Source organism: Onthophagus taurus, chromosome 2 (genome assembly GCF_036711975.1).
Source record: "Onthophagus taurus isolate NC chromosome 2, IU_Otau_3.0, whole genome shotgun sequence".
NCBI lineage: Eukaryota > Metazoa > Arthropoda > Insecta > Coleoptera > Scarabaeidae > Onthophagus > Onthophagus taurus.
The window spans coordinates 27,144,385-27,165,866 of record NC_091967.1 but is presented as its reverse complement, the minus strand read 5'-3'; the positions used below and the strand labels follow the sequence as shown (position 1 = coordinate 27,165,866).

General features: G+C 35.1%; 1 protein-coding gene across 3 annotated transcripts in view; it reads right to left on the bottom strand.

Annotated features, from left to right (window-relative positions):
* LOC111420788 (sodium- and chloride-dependent GABA transporter 1-like) overlaps positions 1-21,482 on the bottom strand; it is a 53,988-nt gene that overhangs the window by 8,639 nt on the left and 23,867 nt on the right. For all 3 annotated transcript variants that reach the window (XM_023053844.2, XM_023053837.2, XM_023053828.2), the window contains exons 2-6: positions 12,384-12,653; positions 12,053-12,316; positions 11,870-11,993; positions 11,633-11,765; positions 11,098-11,336 (exon numbers count right to left, since the gene is read on the bottom strand). In XM_023053844.2, coding sequence (XP_022909612.1) covers positions 11,098-11,336; positions 11,633-11,765; positions 11,870-11,993; positions 12,053-12,316; positions 12,384-12,558 — 935 coding nt within the window. In that variant the 5' untranslated portion in view covers positions 12,559-12,653. The remainder of the gene's footprint in view (positions 1-11,097; positions 11,337-11,632; positions 11,766-11,869; positions 11,994-12,052; positions 12,317-12,383; positions 12,654-21,482) is intronic.

The following is a 21,482-nucleotide window of genomic DNA, read 5'->3' as shown; positions in this document are numbered from 1 at the left end:
TTGACTTTCGAGCCAAAAAGGCGTCAAACCGCGGTACTTTGTAAATCTAGGGACTTTAAAATAAAATATTTAATTTATTAAAATAAAATTTTAAGTATATTAAGCCTCCTAAGTTACTAACGTTGCAATAATAATTTTTTTACAAATAAAAGTAATAAAAGAAATTAGCGGAACGAAAAAAAATCAAATGTCTGGAATATAGCCAATAACTTCGCCATTTGTAGTTTTAAAGAAAAATGTTTCAAATAAGTTTCTTTATTAATCATGGCGCATTTTTTGGCGATATTAGGTTGTTTGTATTGTTTTTTGTTTCGTTGCTTGTGTCGTTGTTTGTTTCGTATAAGAAAAAAATCGAGAAAAAATGCGTTTTTTGAAAGTCTTAAGTCAGCTAATTACAATCAAAGTAGGCGCCGAAATAACGCCGTTGATAGCTTTAAATGTCAAAAAAATTTCAGTTTCAACAATTTTTCAGCATTTTTTCTCGATTTTTATCTAATACAACCATATGATTTGATATGTTCATCGCGTAGAGGGATGTATCCTCTATTCAAATGTGCAAAAAAAAAGCATCCCATTTAAAATAACAATGTTGGTTGCCATAGCAATGAAACAAAGAACAATGTAAACAAGCAAGTATTGCCAAAAAATGCGCCACAACTAATAAAGAATTTTTTATTTGAAACATTTTTCTTTAAAACCACAAATGGCGAAGTTATTGGCTATATTCCAGACATTTGACACACCCTGTATAAAGTGATATATGTTTAACCAGCGAGCCATTGTAACACTGATTTTAGAACGGTTATTACCCTACATTTAGTAATAATTAAGTTTTTTACAGTGTCTTATTTGCGTATACTGCGACGTACGATTTCTGGTAGCATGCAATTTTTATAGAATGATACCAATTTTGGCAACATAACATCTCGCCACAATTTCTCATCGCGTTAGATGACTTCAACAAATAGAGGTTCTTTAACGTTGATGTACACGATGAAATAACAGCGATCCTTTTTACAAACATTTAATTGACCCTGTATCTAAAGTAGAGTGCGGAAAATCGCGGTTTAGTAGGATGCGGTTATTTCGAAAACGATATGGCGAATTTCAACGCGGTTGAAACAGAAATAAGCTATGCGGGGAGAGGAGGGTTCCGTCCAATCGGAACAGACGGTGCGTCCCAGACAGTACGTCGCGCCTTTATCTTACCTACATAAAGAAATAAGGCGCGACGTCCTGTCTGGCACGCATCATCTGCTCCGAATGGACGGAACCCCCGTCATCCCGCAGAGCTTATTTCTGTTGCTCTTTAATTTATAATTCCATTAAATCGCTCTTAAAAAATTAGGAAGCTTTAATTTTGAAAAACTGATAACCGAATCCAACAACCAACATTATTTGATATATTTTGGTCAAATCCGCGGAGAAATCCACCCAGCCCTTTTCGACGTAATGGCGTCTTACTAAACCGCGATTTTCCGCGAAACTTTACGAAATATCGAAAAAATAAAATATGCTACTTATTAAGTACAAATCAGGCTACCACCAGTTCAAATTCAATTTTTTTCGTACGATAGTTTTCGAGAAAACAATCGAAAAGCTGATAAAGTTGCCGGTACCGTAAAAAAACGGGTACTTTTTTCATTTAACTCGCGATAAAAAGAAAACGTGGATCCGAAAATTAAATTAACATATTTACGTAGAAATGTTCAGTGATTACAACAAACTTTGTCGCAATTTTTTTTATGGAGCGGTTGCGAAGATATCTATCTCAAAGTGAGGAGCCTTGACTTTTTGCACGGATAGTAGTAGTGGGAAGAATCGCTTTCAAATGCGAATTTTGTTTATTTCCTCAAATCTGGCTTGGCGCGACATCTGTGAACGACAAGATCCCGAGTCAAACCGATCTCGAGTTTTAGAGGTCATCTCACGAACGTTCAATGTTTCACTTGGCCTTAACGAACATTAATACCTTGCTCGGTGAAAAGTCATTCAGATCCTTTGGGGAAATAAATTCAACATCGTCGGCTAGACCCAACAAGTTGAGGTATGCTTTTAATCGACAGTGCCCAGTAAAGGCACCCATTAGAACTTTAATGCTGCTACAAGCAAGTCCTCAAATATTCCCGGCTTTGATAGTGGCGATGTTAACAAACACCTTAGCATGTCTCATTCCAAAAGAACTGGTCCACAGTAGGCGAAGTCTCTCTTCAGCCCACAGTCCAATCCTATATTTGGCCATCACAAATGATACACCAACTGCTGGTTCTGGCCCCACAAACGCCTTAGCGCTACCCTCTCGTACCAGCTCATCTGCCGCTTCATCGCCAACAACCCCAGAGTGACCTGAAACCCAGATCAGAGAAACGCTGTTATCACAACTAAGTGTGTTTAATGTTCTCTTACAGTCATTAACCAGAGCCGACACCGTTTTCACAGCTTGCAGCGCCTGGAGAGCGGCTTGACTGTCTGAGAGCAATCATACTGTCATGTTCTTCACCCCTCTCTCAAGAAGAATTAATCTCATGGTGATCGAAAATGAAAAATGGATCTGTAACGGAAAAAATAAGAATCTCGACAGGCAGAAGACAACAAACCAATAGAAGTAATAATACGAGTTTATGAAGAAGAACAAACAAGAGATTGAAATGGACATGATGGCATAAAATACTGAAATGGAAAGACACTCCATTTCCGAACTCTCCGACCTGGTGTCCGAACGAACTGTCACTATGTCTATGAATTATGAAGAGGGAAAAAAGAATTGAAGAATACTTTAGGATCAACTTAACGAAGTAACAAAAAAGTAAGAATATATATACTTCGGCAGCTTCAATAGCAGAGTTAAAAGAGACAGTATACATAAGATAAGTAAAGCAATGCATGGAGAAGATAAGTGAAACGAAAACAACAAGCGCACGTTGAATTTCTGCCTACTTAACAACATTATAATAACAAACACCTTTAGCAGTATATACAGGGTGTTTCAGGAGGAAACGGAAATATTTCGAGGACGTATTCAGAGTGTTAAAATAATTCAAATAAACCTTTATGTTTAAGTCATATTTTCAACTGTTATAGAAATAATCGGTGTAAATAAAAATTAATTTTAAAAATTTTATTTTTCATTTGACGAACAATTAACAAGGATTTAATCATATTTTTTTTGAGGTTTGTGTTGGACAACGTTAAAACAAAAAGAGAATTTGAGAATATGAGTAGAGATAGAAATATGAATAGAGAATATGCCGATATGACATTTGTTTATGGCTACTGCAATAGTAGTGCAACTCAGGCAGTCAATGAATATCGTCGTCGCTTTCCAACCAGAAGAATTCCGTGTAGGAAAGTTTTCCAAAAAGTATTTGGAAGTGCTGCAGAAATTGGAACATTTCTTAGTGCCAGGATTGTTTCGGAAAGAAGTGCTGGTTTAAATGCTGAAATAGAAGAAGCTGTTTTGAATGTGGTAGAAGAGAGCCCCGATGTAAGCACGAGGCGTATTGCTATCCAATTTCAAATTGCACATACATCTGCCTGGAGATTGTTGAAAGAAAATAGTTTGCAACCATTTCATCTTCAATCTGTTCAAAATCTACATGATGGTGATCATGCCTCAAGATCCCAATTTTGTAATTGGTTATCTGAAAATCGGAGACTGCATAAGTATATTTTATTTAGCGATGAGGCGCAGTTCACTTGCGATGGAGTTAACAACTGCCACATCGATGGCCAGATGAAAGTCCGCATGCCACTTACGAAAGAAACTTCCAGAATCGATTATTCGGTCCATTTGTATTGGATCAGCGTCTTACTGGAGAAAGGTATTTAGAGTTTTTGGAAGTTCACTTACCAGAAATTTTGGGTGATATACCTATGAATGTTAGACAAAGATGGAGCACCAACATAATGGAGCCCCTCCACATTTTAATCGAATGGTTAGAAACTTCTTAAATACTCACTTTCCAAATCGTTGGATTGGGCGTGGTGGTCCACACAATTGACCTGCCTGATCACCTGATCTAAATCCCCTCGATTATTGTCTTTGGTGGTGGATGAAAAGTTTGGTTTATACGACAAAAGTTCAAATGAGGGACGCACTGAAAGATCGAATTTTTAATGCTGCAGCTACTATTCGAAACAATCGTCGTAGCATTCAACATTCTACGCGATCTGTCATTAAACGAGCCAGACTACGCATTGAAGTTGATGGTAGATCTTTTGAAAATAATTGTTAAATCCTTGTTAATTGTTCGTTACTTGAAAAATAAAATGTTTTAAATTAATTTTTATTTACATCAATTATTTCTATAACAGTTGAGAATCGGACTTAAACATAAGAGTTTATTTGAATTATTTTAACCTTCTGAATACGTCCTCGAAATATTTCCCTTTCTTCTTGAAACAACCTGTATACACATAAAACACAAAGAAACTAAACGATGACACAAAATCAACCAAAACGGAGAGAACACGAAACGCTAGAAAAAACATATAAACTAACAGGAAGTGATGAAGATAAGAGGGATGAACAAACAAAATGTCGAACAACTGTGGAACATATTTACGGAATGTTTGCTAGGCAGACCAAAAAAGATATGTTGAAAATACAAAAGAAACTGTAATAAACGACAAAAAGTTACCAATTTGTCTGTAGTAGGAGAATGGTGCCTATTTTCGCTATATTCAGCAAACCTTCCGCAGTTTGCTTATACGGCAAATCCTCAAATGCTGACTCCAATAAATCAAAGCGAGAATCTGCTCAGTATTTTGAAAACTCTTCGATGAAATTCTGATCACACATATTAAAAACGAAACTAATAGATATAAGTTAAGATATAATAGTAACGCGAGATTACAAATAGGAAACTATCCCTGGCTTGGGGAATGTCGGGGAAGATATGCTTTCAGGCAGTATATCTAGAGTAAGTCAAACAAATATGGCTTCAAAATATTCGCACTTAATGATACCAAAATAAGATAAAACTTTAAATTTAGAGTTAGATGTAGGATTCAAAAAAAACATCTGAAACGATGGGCAGTTGAAGAAGCTGGTCTACTTCTTCAAGAGAAACGTCTTTCAATGATAAAAAATATTTCACCAGCCATCCGTTCAAGACCTGAAGAAGTAACAGGAACATCAACTGTGAGTAGAAACGATCCAGAAGCATCAGTTTCTAGCAAACGATGTCATTTGTGCAAAGCAATAAGAAGACCAATTTTTTTCATCACATTTGCCAACAATGTTTGTATTTATCCCATGCAAAGCTTCGGTGGCCAGTATGTGCCAGAAACTCCTTTGTAACACATTTTGTTTTTATTTTATCCAGAAATAATGTTTTTTTCAAGTTTGAAGCAATAAATAAATTTAAATTTCATTTTTTAGATTTCTTTTCATTTTTTTTTAATGTTTGCATCTTGATATTTTAAAGTTAAAATGTTATTGCAATGTCAAATATCCATGGTTTCATAGAAAACGCAGATAAGTAACAGAACTAGTCGCCAAAATATCAAATTAATTAGCAGTTTAATAAGACCAAGTCCTAGAAATTATATCTGTCAGACTCGGCGCCACCACTCATGTTATGTATCAGTTCACCATCACTTCTGGCTTAAATATTACCGAACTATAAATATAACAAACAGAATTATTGGCAGGAATAATCAACAATTTGTTCGAGGTACTCTCTTAATTATTTTAAGGATAGGGTAGTGATAATAAAGTTAATGATGCGACAAGAACTACTCGAGGATGTCTACAGAATCGGTATTGATGTCGAGGATTTGGAACAAAGTAAATGGGTATTTATAGAGGGAAATAGTTGGACCGGAGGTCATAACGTATGTTGTTTGTAGCGCGTAGTTTCGAAGCTAGTCGGAGTTATTTTTCCCAACCGGCCCTTTATTGTGATATTTACCATATCGTGGTTTACCCGCTGAACGTTTTTGTTAAAACACCCGTTGCGTACGTGTGTGATTCGTCGTTTACTACTTTAGATAACAGTACATCTTTCGAGGATTTTGCTGGAGAAGAGATGAATATAACACTCAAGGATGTAACATGACCGTTAATCATGATTACGATAGTGACTCTGGAATATATTTATTCAAAAAATGGGAATAATAAAATTGCATCTCCCTAATTAATTGAGATATAAGCTCGTGATAAAGCGCATTTTAAAACAAAAATTTAATCCAGTTTTAATGAGTCTTAATGACCCCTAGGGGTAATACTAGACAGTAAATTACAATGAAGCTCCCACATAGATAAGGTGAGGAAAAAGGCCATTATGGCTAATCAGATCTGCCGCACGCTCCTCGGAAGGAACTAGGGTCTTAAATCACGAAAGGCTCATTGAGTCAACGTAACAATAATCATACCCTTGGTCGCCTATGCCTCACTGATTTGATGGCTAAAAACAAATCATAAGACAGCACAACAACAGCTGGCACAAATCCAGCGGTTAGCATATCTTAATACAACGGGTGCAATAAGATCTGCAATGAGAGGCAGCTTCAAGTCCATTATCATTGAAAACATGCTGTTCACTCAAGCTGATGCAGGTTAACCTCAGAGGATACCTCGAAATTCTCAAGGACCCATGTCTAAATCACTTGATTGAAATTGAAACGGACCTTATTCCGACACAATATAATTTCGACCAGCCGTATAAGGTCATAGTTAGAAGCAAGAATGATTGTACGAAGTTTGCGCCACAACTGAAAAGAGGAGCCGTTGCCTGGTACACAGATGTTTCAAAGACAGTTGGATCTGGAATAGACATGGTAGTGGTGCATACGAAAGTCTAGTTTTTGAGAATCTCGCATGATTCGAGTCTCGTCTCGAAAACGAGACGAGACTCGAAACGATACTCGGACAAGACAAAACGAGTCTTTCATTGATCTCGTCTCGTGCACGAAGTCTTGCGTCTCGTACGAGAGGTAAATATTTCTAAGTGCGAACTTGAAAACCTAATAAAAATATAAATAAAAAAAACTTTTTAAAAAACACGTTTTTATAATATTTTCAAAATCAACTAAAAAGTATAAAACACTAATTATTCATTGTATAATACCAAGAATTGACCCGTGCGATGATAGCAACAAACCTCCCAGCAACAAACTTAAATACTCTTCCTCTAAACAACTTTCTTATATGATCAGGAAAAAACTCTAGAACCATATCTATCTTATCGAAAATTTCTTGCTCTTTCTAGTGGTGTATAACACCCGGCGATCACGGGCTTGCACAAGTACGTTTTTAGCCAAAAACTGCTAAATTCACACGTTTTAGCCATTCGTAAACCCTGTTCTTATATGACCAGGAGAAAACTCTAAAACCATATCTATCCTATCAAAAATTTCCTGCTCTTTCTAGTGGTATATGACACACGGCGATCGCGCGTTTGCACAAACACGTTTTGCGCCAAAAACTACTGACGTGGATTTTTGTGTCAAAATCATTATAAACAGTTTATGAAAAAATCCCTGAAATGGGTCTAAAGATTTAAATTCTGTGCAATTTTTTGGTGTATGTTTCAAATTTGTTGTGCCATTTTTAACCCTTTAACGGTTAGCGTCTTTTATAGAGGCCACTAGCCAATAAGGTCAAATAGCTGCATTACCATAACTAAATCGTTTCTAAAAACGAAAAAATAAGTTACCCGTTAAAGGGTTAAAAAATAATTTGTCCATTAAACGGTTTAACGAGTTGTGACGTCATCGATATTTTTCCCCCCATTTTTATTAGGGAATACAAAAGAAGATTTCTTTCTGAATCTAGTAAATTCTGTATTAATATTGGTTACATAAGAAAATTTTCGAGAAAAATTACTTTTGCTTAATTACTTCAAATATACATAAATGATAAAAATAGCAGTAGCCATAAGTAACTATGGTAACTAATTATTTTAAATAATTCCCTGAGTGTCAAAAACTGATTTAGTAGCTTCTTGAAGTGTGAATCCTGTTGGAATAACTACCGTTGGAATTGAGTTGGGTCAAAATTAGCGGGATGGAAGGAATGATATAGTTTTTAAAAAATTTAAACATCTCTTTCCAGTTAAGGTTTCCTCAAATCTTTTGCGGATATTGGGTGTGCGATTTTCTTGGCTAATTTGAATTTGGGTAACCCAATACCGACAATTTTGTCAATTAACTTTCCACTCAATGTACATATAAAAAATTATGTTTTTGACAAAGTCTACGTCATCGTTGCAAAAACAACGATTCATTGTTCATGAATGAGGTTTACTTTATAGGAATGATATTTTGTAAGTTTTAAAATTTTGTGAACCGTTGATTTACTAATATCCAAATTAGACCCAATACCCCTTACAGAAACATGAGGGTTTTCTTGCCCAGCCAAACCCTCGTTTTGTTGAATTTCCCTTGAAACATTTGGTCGGTCAGACTTCGAGATATGCTTCGAGAGATGCCCATGCTTTTTAAATTTAGTCACAGCTAGGCTCATAATACTTTGGCTAAAGAGTTGGCGATCAGGATATGTGGTATTAAAGAGGTCAGCTACTTACTAAATCAGGTTTTGACGCTTAGGAAATTGTTTAAAATATTTGGTTACTTATGGCTAATGCTATTTTTGTTATGTCAACAAATTTGAGGTAGTAAAACTGTAAAGTCGAACATTTTCTTATATAACGAATATTAATATTGACTACTGTACTAGATTCAAAAAAAATCCTCTTTCATATTCCGCAATAAAAATGTTAAAAGTCTGTGTACCGGTATATCTACTACTAACTCTGCTAGGATAGGATGTAATCACAAAGACTCCTGATTTTCAGCATATAATATGCTGGTTGAGGGAAAAAAGTGGGGTTGCCATTTAAAAAAATTAACTTTTCGAGATACGGAAATTTGACGCACATTTCTAACCACCCTGTATATTAAAGTGTATAATTGTTATTAAAAGACACCATTAGAAAGAGCAGAAAATTTTCGATAAGATAGATATCGTTCTAGAGTTTTCTCTTGGTCATATAAGAAAGTTATCGACCCGAACAGGGTTTAAGAATGGCTAAAACGTGATAATTTAGCAGTTTTTGACCAATAACGTACTTGTGCAAGCGCGTGATCGCCGGATGTAATACACCGCTAGAAAGAGCAGGAAATTTTCGATAAGATAGATATGGTTCTAGAGTTTTCTCCTGGTCATATAAGAAAGTTGTTTAGAGGAAGAGTATTTAAGCGTTTTTGCGTATAGGGATGTATATTAAGGGTGATTTAAGCATGACGCCGATAGATATTTACCAGAAGAAAAACCCGGAGTAGGATAGTTTAAGGAACGCTCTTTCTGACTGTGATAACAGTTTTTTAAAATTAGCTTTTATAACAATTCCACAAGGCCTTGAAGTTTGGTAATTTTGAGCTATTTTAAGTACAGCGCGGTGTTCTTCATTTTTTGTTGATCTTAATATCAATAAGATCCTAATATCTTATCGGCAGACAAATTATACAGAGGTTTTATATAGAGAAAGATTCAAGCTTTCAACTGGTGCATTTAGTTTTTCGCTATCTCTAATAATAAGGAAGATATCAGCTAAGCAAGTAGATAGGAAATTACGGGTTAAAGTTTGTTGCTATCGTCGCACGGGTGAAGAATTACTTTTAAAGACCACTATCAGCGTTATCGGTTGACGGCCATCGTCATCACTTTGTTTACTTTGCTTCGCTTTGTCTAAGAGACGAGAGTAGAGGTTGTGAGATGAGACTTGATACAAGACTTATTAGTTCATCGGCGAGACAAGACAAGACTTTATGAAAATCTTATCTCGTTGGTCTCGTATGAACCACTAAGGCATGGACATTAGTGGACCAAATAAAAAGCAAAAATTCTTGCAATAACTTCCGCACCGCTTTGAACCTACAAAAGGAACAGAAAGGTGCATCCATAAACATTTTCACAGATAGTCGGGCCGCCCTAAAGGCAATTGAGGGCCTGCACGTTTGACGCCGCACTGATCAGAGAGGGTACCAGCAACCTGAGAGAACTTGCTAGGGGCAATGCTGTTACTCTATGGTGGGTTCTAGATCTCAGAGACATTGAGGACAATGAGAAGGCGGACAAGCTGGTCAAAGAGGCAGCGAAAACGCCCTTCATTGGATACCAACCCGGTTGTGGACTATAAAAAATAGCACCTTAAACCTGGTAATCAAGAAATCGAAGGTAGTCTTACGCTGGAAAGAACTTCCACATCACAGACAAGCGAAAAGTATGATAGCTCTATCGCAAAACAAAACCAAAGAGGTTTTATGCCTCAGCAAAGGAGGTTCTAAAATACCACCTCTTCCACATTGAGCTGAGTTGAGGACAAGCTGAGGATCAAACTTGTCGACTTTACAACAACGAGTCGGAAACGGCTGAACATATACTGACTGTATAATTGAGTTTCCAGAGGCCTCCTAAGACACAAAATTTTCAACATAAAGGAACTTATTAGAGCAATACTAACATTCATTAAGGACCTACATTTGCCCTAAACTTTTGGAGAGCCACAGTTACAATAGATCTTATTGGTCGCGATAACCACAGGGGCCGCTGCCCTCAGCCCGGCAATAATAATAATAATAATTAGCCTTAAATTATTTCTTAATCGCCATGATCCTCGAAATTTGATTTATTGAATAAAAGTGTGATTGTTTGGTTATTTCTTCAAGAAGAGGGAAGTGGAGGTAAAAGCTCGTGGTAATATGCACTTTAAAGCAAATTTAATCCAGTTTTAATGAATCTTAAATAATTTCTTAATTTTCATAAATCTTGAAATTATGATTTTTTGAATCCAACTCTGCTTGTTTGGCTATTTACTCGAAAAGATGGAAATAAAAAAGGTAGTATTTATAAAATTAGTTGAGATATTAGAACGAGATAAAATATGTATTAAAGCAAATTAAATCTAGTATTAGAGTGCCATAGATTGTTTCTTAGTTTCCATAAACACACATTTGATTTTGTGTATCTAACTCTGCTTTCTTGAAAGTTTATTCCAAATAATAGAACTTTATCGAAAGGAACATATCTCAAAAAAATCCTTTCTTTGTCAATCGAGTTAGAGTTATTCAACTATTTACTAAATTAATTACTTGTAGCAATTGTGGTGAAATTTGTTGTACGATCCAAGGGCTGGAAGGGCTCCACATCCTATACTATAGGCAAAGAAAATTTGTGTCGCACCATCCATCCATGGTCCAGGGGTTAACAATTCTTCCCAACGAGGAGTCACATAGTATAATAATCCTTGGGTTGCACCATCCAACGAAACCGACTTAATAAGTAATATGACTAGGACGACATAAGGAAACGTCGCGGTGAACCAAATTATCTAAAAAAAAGTACATAAATACCACGTTTTATCTAACACCGTTATATCGAAAATGGAAATGCAAGGGATAAGAGCGGTAATACGAATAGTGTTAAGGGCAACCTTGGGAATACTCTAACAGATATTATGCATTCGTAGTAAGTACCTTTAAAATGTACGAACTGAAACTATGTAGGAATACAGTTGGGAATTTAATTTATTGAAACACTTTTAGTGGTAACAGCAAACTTTATTTTCCACTCAGTGTTTTTAATGAGATGAATTTTATTTTTATTCAATTAAAGTTACAAGATTACCTTTCCACTTTGATGTAGACCTTTGCGTATCACAGAGTAAATCAATATCCATCCTATAACCAAACAGGTAAACAATTGCCATTGCATCCCACCAACATCCTCAATCCCCGAGGATATGCCCAAAACCTTATGGCTGCAAAACACAAAACGGATCAATATCGCAAATGCTAAACGTGCCGAAAATACGTTTGCTTATGTAGGCTACAAAAAGAAATAAAACGTAAATGTGGCACTTACTCAAAGAATTCCTCGACGGGAGTTGTAACTTTCGCAGTCAAGTTCAAATACTTTAAGGGGTCCATTTCCACGTGGCTTCTATTTGCTATACCAGTTGAACAATTTTCAGTATTCCACCAGTTATCTAGAACGTTAAACATCGTAAAATCTCTTTAAAGTTATTGAAATCTCATTAATTATTACCACAGTCAGACCATGGTAAATAAGGAACCGATGCAAAAGTACATATTAAATAATACAAAGTCCAGGCTATGATAATACAATAATAAATATCCAACAAAAAAACGATGGTCATTGTAGCGTATCCAACTCCTTTAAGGATCGGAACTAATTGGCCGATAAACGTCATTCCACCCGAACCCAAGAATTGCCCTATAGCTACTTCTTGATAAAACATTGGTATACCGCAAAAAATCATTGCTATTGTATACGTGACTAGGAATGCACCTAAAATGAATTTAATTAATTAATTTTAATAACATATTATTTTACATAATATTATTGAATAATATACCTCCACCATTTTTATAACATAAATACGGAAATCTCCACACATTTCCCAGCCCAACCGAAAGACTTATACAAGAAAACAAAAAATCCAACTTATTTTCCCATCCGCCTCTTTCCACCGTAATTTCAGCCGGTTTATACGTGACGGTTTTCGTGTCGGCGGTAGTTTTGGAATGCATTATTGTGAATTCCTCGTTCTGACTTAGGAAAGGATTGGCACTTTCTTCGGAATCTTTTGAATCATGCCAAAAGAAGGTCCGATTGGAAATTTTATCTGTCAACGACAAAAATTTTCGTGAAAATGAAAGATTTTATCGGATAAGGAAGTAGTTATAAGAATATGGATTGAAAACTTCCTGGAATTTAATGATTTTCAACGATCAATGACGGAGGATGTTATGTAATTCCAATTATTTTCTCGTAATTTGATGCGAAACATGCGATAGTAATATAAAACGTGTTCATCAAAAAAGTATCATAACAAAGTCCCACCTATTTATTTCGCGAATTATACGATTTGCGATGAATTGGATACAAAATAGGATATAAATTGATTGTAACACGCAAATAGTTAATATAGCTGTTATTAAATTGCTATTAAGGTTGTTGGATATTTTGATAAGTAATTAACACTTAAGTTGTCGCATTTGGTAGAAAAACGAACTCGATTGTATTAAGCAAATGTATTAACTTGACATAGAAAAAAGATCTACATCTTTGCCGTAATTACCCCGCATTGTTTCATTACTTAGTTCGAAAACAACATATCAAAGCACTTTAAGGTGTATAATAGTATATTAAAAAACAAGTTTCGTAAGACACGCTTGAAATGCACGAATTCAAGTTGAAAAACGAGTGGCGAAGCCACGAGTTTTTTAATGAATGAGTGCTTTAAGTCTTATGAAACGTGTTTTTTATGCTATTTTTTGTAATTCGCGTTTTTATACTTTTTTTTTAACAAAAATAAAGTAAATTTGGGCAATGTAGGGAAATAGGTATGTAGCAGTTGATAACACCGGAACACTTGAAAATAGAAACTTTGAATTGACAATTAGAAACTGTCAAAACACCAAATATATTCACCTGAAAACAATGTTTGATGTACACCTCCCAAAATAAGAGAAATTGCTCAGAGTCAATGTCCTCATGATTGTGGACTTTGTATTCGATGCTAAGAACGTGTTTAAACATCCATAGACAAAAATTGTCACATGGACAACTAGAAAAATTAATGACCCAATGTCACCAACGTGAACTGGTTCCATAAAATGTTACTAAAATCTCATTACAGCATCGGATACTGTAAGGAGTCTCATTACAGCACCCGTTTGAGTACTTTTATAGCTTCCATTACCGTAGCGAATTACAAAAAGGTCACCATATGATTTAAATAGTTATTTTTGATACAAGATAGCGAAATGACACTTTTGCATTCGAGAAAGAAAGTTTTTTTTGCGAGCTTTAGCGAGCAAAAAAAATCGTTCGAGAATGCAAAAGCATTTCGCAGTCGTGTATCAAAAATAACTATTTAAATATATAACTGCTATAGTACTGCTATAACAGTACTCAAACGGGTGCTGTAATGAGACTCCTTACGGCATCCGATGCTGTAATGAGATTTTAGTAACATTTTATGGAACCAGTTCAAGTTGGTGACATTGGGTCATTAATTTTTCTAGTTGTCAATGTGACAATTTTTGTCTATGGATGTTTAAACACGTTCTTAGCATCGAATATAAGGTCCACAATGATGAGGACATTGACTCTGAGCAATTTCTCTTATTGGGAGGTGTACATCAAACATTTTTTTCAGGTGAATATATTTTGTGTTTTGACAGTTTCTAATTGTCAATTCAAAGTTTCTATTTTCAAGTGTTCCGGTGTTACCAACTGCTACATACCTATTTCCCTACATTGCCAAAATTTACTTTATTTTTGTTAAAAAAAAGTATAAAAACGCGAATTACAAAAAATAGCATAAAAAACACGTTTCATAAGACTTAAAGCACTCATTCATTAAAAAACTCGTGGCTTCGCCACTCGTTTTTCAACTTGAATTCGTGCATTTCAAGCGTGTCTTACGAAACTTGTTTTTTAATATACTATTACGTCCTGTTGACAAAAAACTATCGTTTTTACGGTCGCTAAGTACTACGCAAAAGTCAACTTTTAATAGCAGTTTTCAATAAATAGTTTTAATTGAGTTGTCAGTGGTGTAGACACTGGCGTTTATATAAAAAATATTATTTTTGAGGTTATTTCAATGATGATTGTATTAAAAAATAATTCAAATAATATTTAATTAGAATTAAATTAGCAATAATTTTACTTGAAATATTTTTCAATGTTATTACTAGGTGGGGATGTGCACTCGTATAAAAATTTAATTTTCCCCTGAATAGTAAGGAAAAAACATATTAAGGAATTCTAAAGTTACGTAAGCAATAAAATAAAAGAGTTATGAAACATATGTAAAAAAGAAATAAATAAATTAAAAGAAATGGTAACAGAGGCAAAAAGGCAAACTTGGAAGGAATTGGGGGAAAAATGGAAGCTTATTGTAAAGAACCAGAAACTTTTTCACTAAATACTGAGATCATGCAGAAAAGAAAAACATTATGAAGCGAGAACAACAAAGAATAAAAATAGAAAAACCTTAATCGCTAAAGAAGGTATTGTGAACATACAGAAAGAACATTTCATGGAACTAAATATAATTGGACTGCGTTATGAAAGAACAATGAAACGGTGAAGGTGAAATATGTACTCGGGAGATATACAGTAACAGGAGAAATGATTAAATGTATGGGAGAGCTGGAGAAGGAGATATTCTGGCATATATTGAATAAAATCTGGTAAGAAGAAAAAAATTCAAAAGGTTGAGAAACGGCACTATTATAGTGCCAATTCATGAGAGGAGACATAAAGGCTGTAACAACTATAGAGGTTTCTAAACACATCTAAGCAAAGATGCTAGAACGAATCATTGACAAAAAAATGAAGCTAACAATAACTAGATAAATCACAAAGTGGTTTTAGAACACGCAGGAGTATATAAAATCATATATTCACACTTAGTTAGTACAAAAACAGGTAATGGAAAAGAGATAACAGTAAAATAAAAAGGTTTACGTAGAATTCATTGCCTTAGAGAAAGCCTTCGATGGCATACGTCGTGAAAGATTACGGAGGATCCTAAAAACCTGGGGAATGAAGGTAAAACAATACGAATTATACAAGAAATATGTGAAAACACTATAAATGCAGTAACTATTAATAAAAATGATCAAATGATCAAGAAAATGCAAAATTGCAAATAAGAAATTCCAGATTTGACATAAGAATATGCAACCTATGGTAATTATAGAAGGACCTTTCGCAGACCATGTATTTATTATGGTAGATGGACAGAAGGTATTATAAGACAATCTAGATAAATAGAATTTGACATTGAAATAATTTGGAATGAAAATAAATAAGAACAAAAAGAAAGTTATACAAAAAAGTAGAAGATACGAATATCGAACAAGAAAGGAGTATAAACACCAAGGAGTTGAAATAAAAAGTCACGGAAAATTTGAGAAGGAGATTAGGACAAGAATAGAAAAGACGACAAGACATTAATATGACATGAACAATCTATTTATTAACAATAACAAACAAAAAGAGACAAATCTTTGTATGTGAGATTTGGGTACTTAACTTATAAAGACGAACAAGAACAAATTACAGGCGGTTGAGAGGAGATGACTTAAAAGAAGTGACGGAGCAAAAAAGGATAAGAACAGAAACGTCGATAAATCGTCGATAGGTTCATCAATTAAGTAGGTGATGACATTTCCACCGGATGCAGAATATGAAACAGGTCAAACATGTCTGGCTAGGAATCATCACGGGGTAATACAACGCATAATGGAGAAGACTATGCCAGAAGATTGCTGGAAGAAACTAAAAGATTGGTTTTGAATAAATGAGAACTTCGAAAGAGAACAGTATCGAATTAAAACCACATCCATAAAAGATGATGTAGAACAAATACCATTAGTGAATGAAACACAAACACCTAAGCTGATATGAATGCCTAATTAGAACGCCAGAAGAGAGAGTCCCCAAAAAAATTATACATATTGTTGGATATAGCTGGTCATAAGAATAATTGAAAAATAGCCAAACTTATTTTATTTCTGGCTAAGAATGAAAAGAACGTAGAAAAGATAGTATACAAGAGATGAGGAAATGTAAACAACGAACAGCAATAATTTTACAAGATGAATGAAGGATCCCAAAAGCACCCCAACGTTACGATAACGCTTTGGGGAAATGACTCACTCAAAATAAAATATTTTTGATAATTCATAAACAAAAATATTCATCTATGACTAAATAGTACATCTCAAATCTTGCTCTCAATGTCAAAGATAAAAAAATGCATTAACACACAAAATCACATTGTATCCTTACTTCTTCGTTGAGTTTATTTATTGCAAATAAACGTTTTTTCAATTTTCGGAAGCTTTTCCCGTAGGATATTTCTGCAAATACAACTAAGTTTAACAACATGATTTTTTAAGATTCGATTAGCGATATCATCCCACCCTAAATTTCACTCGCAGCTTTCGGAGGATGGATTGAGTAGCTTGTCGATCCTGTTGCAGATCCGAAACCTAAATGAAGGAGGAGGATTTGTAGGATACATTAGCAATAATTAAGATTAGTAACAATTTGTAGAAGAACAACTCAGAATATCAAGAAATGGAACTATGTATCGGATAAAATTGTGGTTGCTAAATTTAAATCAGAAAATCAAAAAATTAATATAACTGGGATATATAGCCCAGAGATTCATTCGAGGGAAGTACGTCAAGGTACTCCTTGAGAGGATGCAGGAAGCACTCAATATAACTGAGAACTGGTGTACTAAATAATCCCTCTCCCTTAACCCCAAGAAGACAGAGATGGTTATTTTTACACGCATGCACAACATAGGCAACCCCAAACTACCAATGTTCGCGAACACTCCACTTACACTGCCTACAGAGGATAAGTACTTGGGCGTAATTTTAGACAGCAAGTTAACGTGGAAATCCCACCTAGATAATAGAGTTAAAAAGCATGCGTCGCTTACGGCCGGTGCCGTAGGGCTGTCGGGAGGACGTGGGGGTTGTCCCCCAAGATAGCTCTATGGATTTACACGGCCGTAATCCGACCAATGCTAACTTACGGTGCGGTGGTATGGTGGAACAGAACTTTTAAGTCCACCGCCACCACCGCGCTTAATAGGATACAGAGACTCGCGTGTCTTTTTGTTACAGGTGCGCTGCGATTTACTCCCACCGCGGCCATGGAAGTCATGCTTAACCTACCACCACTTAATCTACATATTCAGGAGGTGTCGCCGGTAACCATGAAAAGACTACAATCGGTAGGAATCATGAAGGATGAGGACACTGGCGGCAGTTCGACGCTCTGGAGGGGGGTTGTACTGGACTCACCCTCACTTGAGTGCAAGACGGACTGCTTGTCAGCAAAATACGTTCAAGAAATTACCTCACCTACATCAGTCCCACAGTAGTAGATGCGAATAAGACTTTAAAAATCTACACTGATGGCTCAAAAAGACGGAACGGGCGGGAGCGGGGGTCTTTTCCCATCATCCTCGAATACGCCTCTCAGAACCTCTAGGTAAAGGTACCTCCGTCATACAAGAATAACTGACCGCTATCAAACTTACTGCTGACTATATTGTTGACTCGAACGAACGCGGTAAGTGTTATACTATTTATACAGACAGTAGGCAATCTGTTTTAGCGTTAAGCAGCGTTAAGATAACGTCTGCACTAATAATGCAGACTGCCATCTAGCACTGGAAGAAGCCACGAAACACAATCGTGTCACTATCCAATGGATCAAGGGGCACTCCGGCTCTACGGGTAACAAATATGCGGATTGACTGGCAAAGCGTGCTGCCAGCAGAGTTCCCTGTGCACCCCACCCGATAATTACCCCTTCCTTAGCTACTCATATCAACATGATTAAGCACATTACCCACAAAAAAATCCTAAACGCGTGGGACAAAACCCCGGACTGCTATCTTGCTAAGGATTTGTTAAAATATCCTTCGAACTTTACAGCTCAGTTTTTCGTAGGGCTTGGAAAAAACGCCCTTCGATTAGCCACAGGTCTCCTCACGTGACACTGTAAGGTAAACAAGCACCTTCATAATATGAAGCTTGCAAATTCTCCTCTCTGTCGAGCCTGTGAACAGGACGACGAGACCGCTAGACACATCTTGTGTGATTGCTCCTCTCTAGCAGACCTCAGAATGAGGACCCTCGGAGAGGCATGGCCGACCACAAATGATATCAGGAACTTACCTCTGAGTAATATCCTGGCCTTCGGTAATTCCCTAGGCTGGTTGATGTGAAAAGAGGTTATGTTGGGAGTATGCACAAGGGGTCCAATGGCGCCTAAGTGCAGTGTGCGGGAACGCATGCACTCCCGTTTTTTTACATACACAGCCCAGAGATTTGCAAAAAAGAAAAAAGAACTTTTTTTCACTTTTACAACTTGCAGAAGGAGATTTGGACACCAGAAACAGAAAGAAATGGAACAGAAGTAGACTGTGAATAAGTAAGAGAAGCACTTAGAACAATAAAATATATAAAATTACTACAGTAAACAATAATGAATTACTAAAGTACGGAGGGACTAAACTAATTGAAGATTTTATTGCAGTATTCACAATGAAACATGTTACTGAGAAGTCAATAGAGTATAATAAACCAGCGTTCTATATGCTTCATAGTGTTAGCAATTAGGCGTTTTAATTTAAATATTGTTAAGAATTGTTATTTATGAAATAGACTGTACCCGCTCATTCTGTTTATGTCTAGAGGGAATGAGCGTGTACCTGGTATTTATTTACTTAAGGCCCCTCGACACTTTAACCGCTATCGGTTTCCGAAAAGATACATTCTTGGTTCGGACCCCGTGTCAATAGCTGTTCTAATAATTGCGTCTTGCGTAATAAAGTGTTTTTAATAGGAGTGTCATTGTTTTTGAGTGCGCCCTACTTTATATTATCGTTATTAAAAATTTTGAAAAATTACCTAACAATAGATAAAGTATTCGGTACAGTTGCCAGATCTAATACACATACTTTATAACATAAATGCCTATCAACAGGTATAAGGCAAGGAAACTGTTCAATATTATAATGGACGAAATAATTAGAGTAATAAAAAAGACTTAATGAACTTAATTCTATAGAGTCACAACATATCTACAATCTGCTTAAACTATGTACTGAACAAAACTTTTGTTCTTTTAATAACACATACTACAAATACAATGAAGGCCTTCCGATGGGGTCACCCTTAAATGGTCTTCTATCCGACATATTTTTGAATGATTTAGAACATAAAATCTTAAACAACGACAACACCAACAACAAACACATTATTTTATGGCGTAGGTATGTTGATGACATATTGGTTATATGGAATAATAACAACAACTTAAATACAATATAGCACTTTCATGATTATATAAACACGTTACATAAAAATATAAATTCACACTTGAGGTGGAAAGCAACAATGAATTAAACTTTTTGTATTTAACTTTGATTAATAAAAGAGAAAATATTCTCCTTCCACCACAATTCACACAAATACTCACCATTCAGAGCATACATACACAGATACCTTAACACTCCTTTAACACCAACAGAACAAAATCAAGAGATAAATATTATAAAAGATATAGCTCAAAATAACAATTTTCCCCATAACTTCATTGTTTATTAACTAACAAAATAATATTCAAACAACAAAATAATTCCTCCACTAGCTTGCAAATTATCAACTCCCACAACCCACTTTTAACATACAGATCTATTACATACCAAGGTAACATGTCATAGCATACAATACTATATACAGAAATACCAATACTATTTTCAAAAAACTTTTTAATGCTAAAGATAAAATAAATCTATTAGACAATAACGGTGTATACAAACTGGAATGTGAAACTTGTGGTGCCACATACATAAGTGAAACAGGTAGATCTATCAAAACACGTATCAGAGAACATATATTAAATGATAATTCCAACTTTGGAAGACATTTGACATTACACAGTCATGTTTTTGATGTCAACAAAAATGTTTCACTTCTCCACAACCAGAATAAAGGTTTCAAATTAAACCTCTTAGAAACCTATGAAATAGACAAATTTAAAAATACAAACAATGATTTACATTGTCTTAATGATCAAGTTCAGTCTTTCTGAACACCTCTATACACTTTCCTTCCTAATCCCTTTTTCCCAAAGTAAAGAGGACTTATGTATTTAGCCGCACACATATTTTGCATGCTTTGGGGTCCCGCGGCTACTCCTCTCTCCTTCTTTTTCCGTAATTCCTTATACCCAATTCCCTTAATTATTCGAACAACTTAGAATCCCAATTTAACTAACTATCTTTCCTTTTACCAATTTCAAGAACCCTTACACACTTATTGTTTTTATAAGTGGATTCTCAACCCACATTGTTATCAATGTTTTTATAATGTTTAATAACATATAAATTTAAATTTATAAAAAAAAAGAAAAATTTTAAAACAGTTTCACTCATTTTTCAATTTTCAAATTAAATATCAAATGTTCAATACAGTTTTTTACTTTTCAACTTTCAAAATTTCAAACCTAATCTCGTCTTTCTCTACATCATATAGCATACTCTGTCTAATACGGAGATTTTTCTTGTTTCTCAAAATCTGCTTGATGAGTTTTCATTTCATTTTTAACAACGTCGTAGTTCAACCATTTTTATAAACTGTAACGTGCTCGGCTTTAATTTTAAAAAGTTTAACTAATTTTATGGTACTTTTCGGAATTAAGAAATGTTCTACAACATAATATGTCAATCCTATATTTATTTTTTGATAAGATGGATGTAACTTCACATTTTTAACGAGTAAGTAAACTTGTTGTAAACTTTTGATTAGTTTAAGTTTGGATTAGTATAATATTGTAAAACAAATATTTCTCAGATTTTTCAAGATGCCTATATTGCGAAACTAATCAGACGAAAAATAAA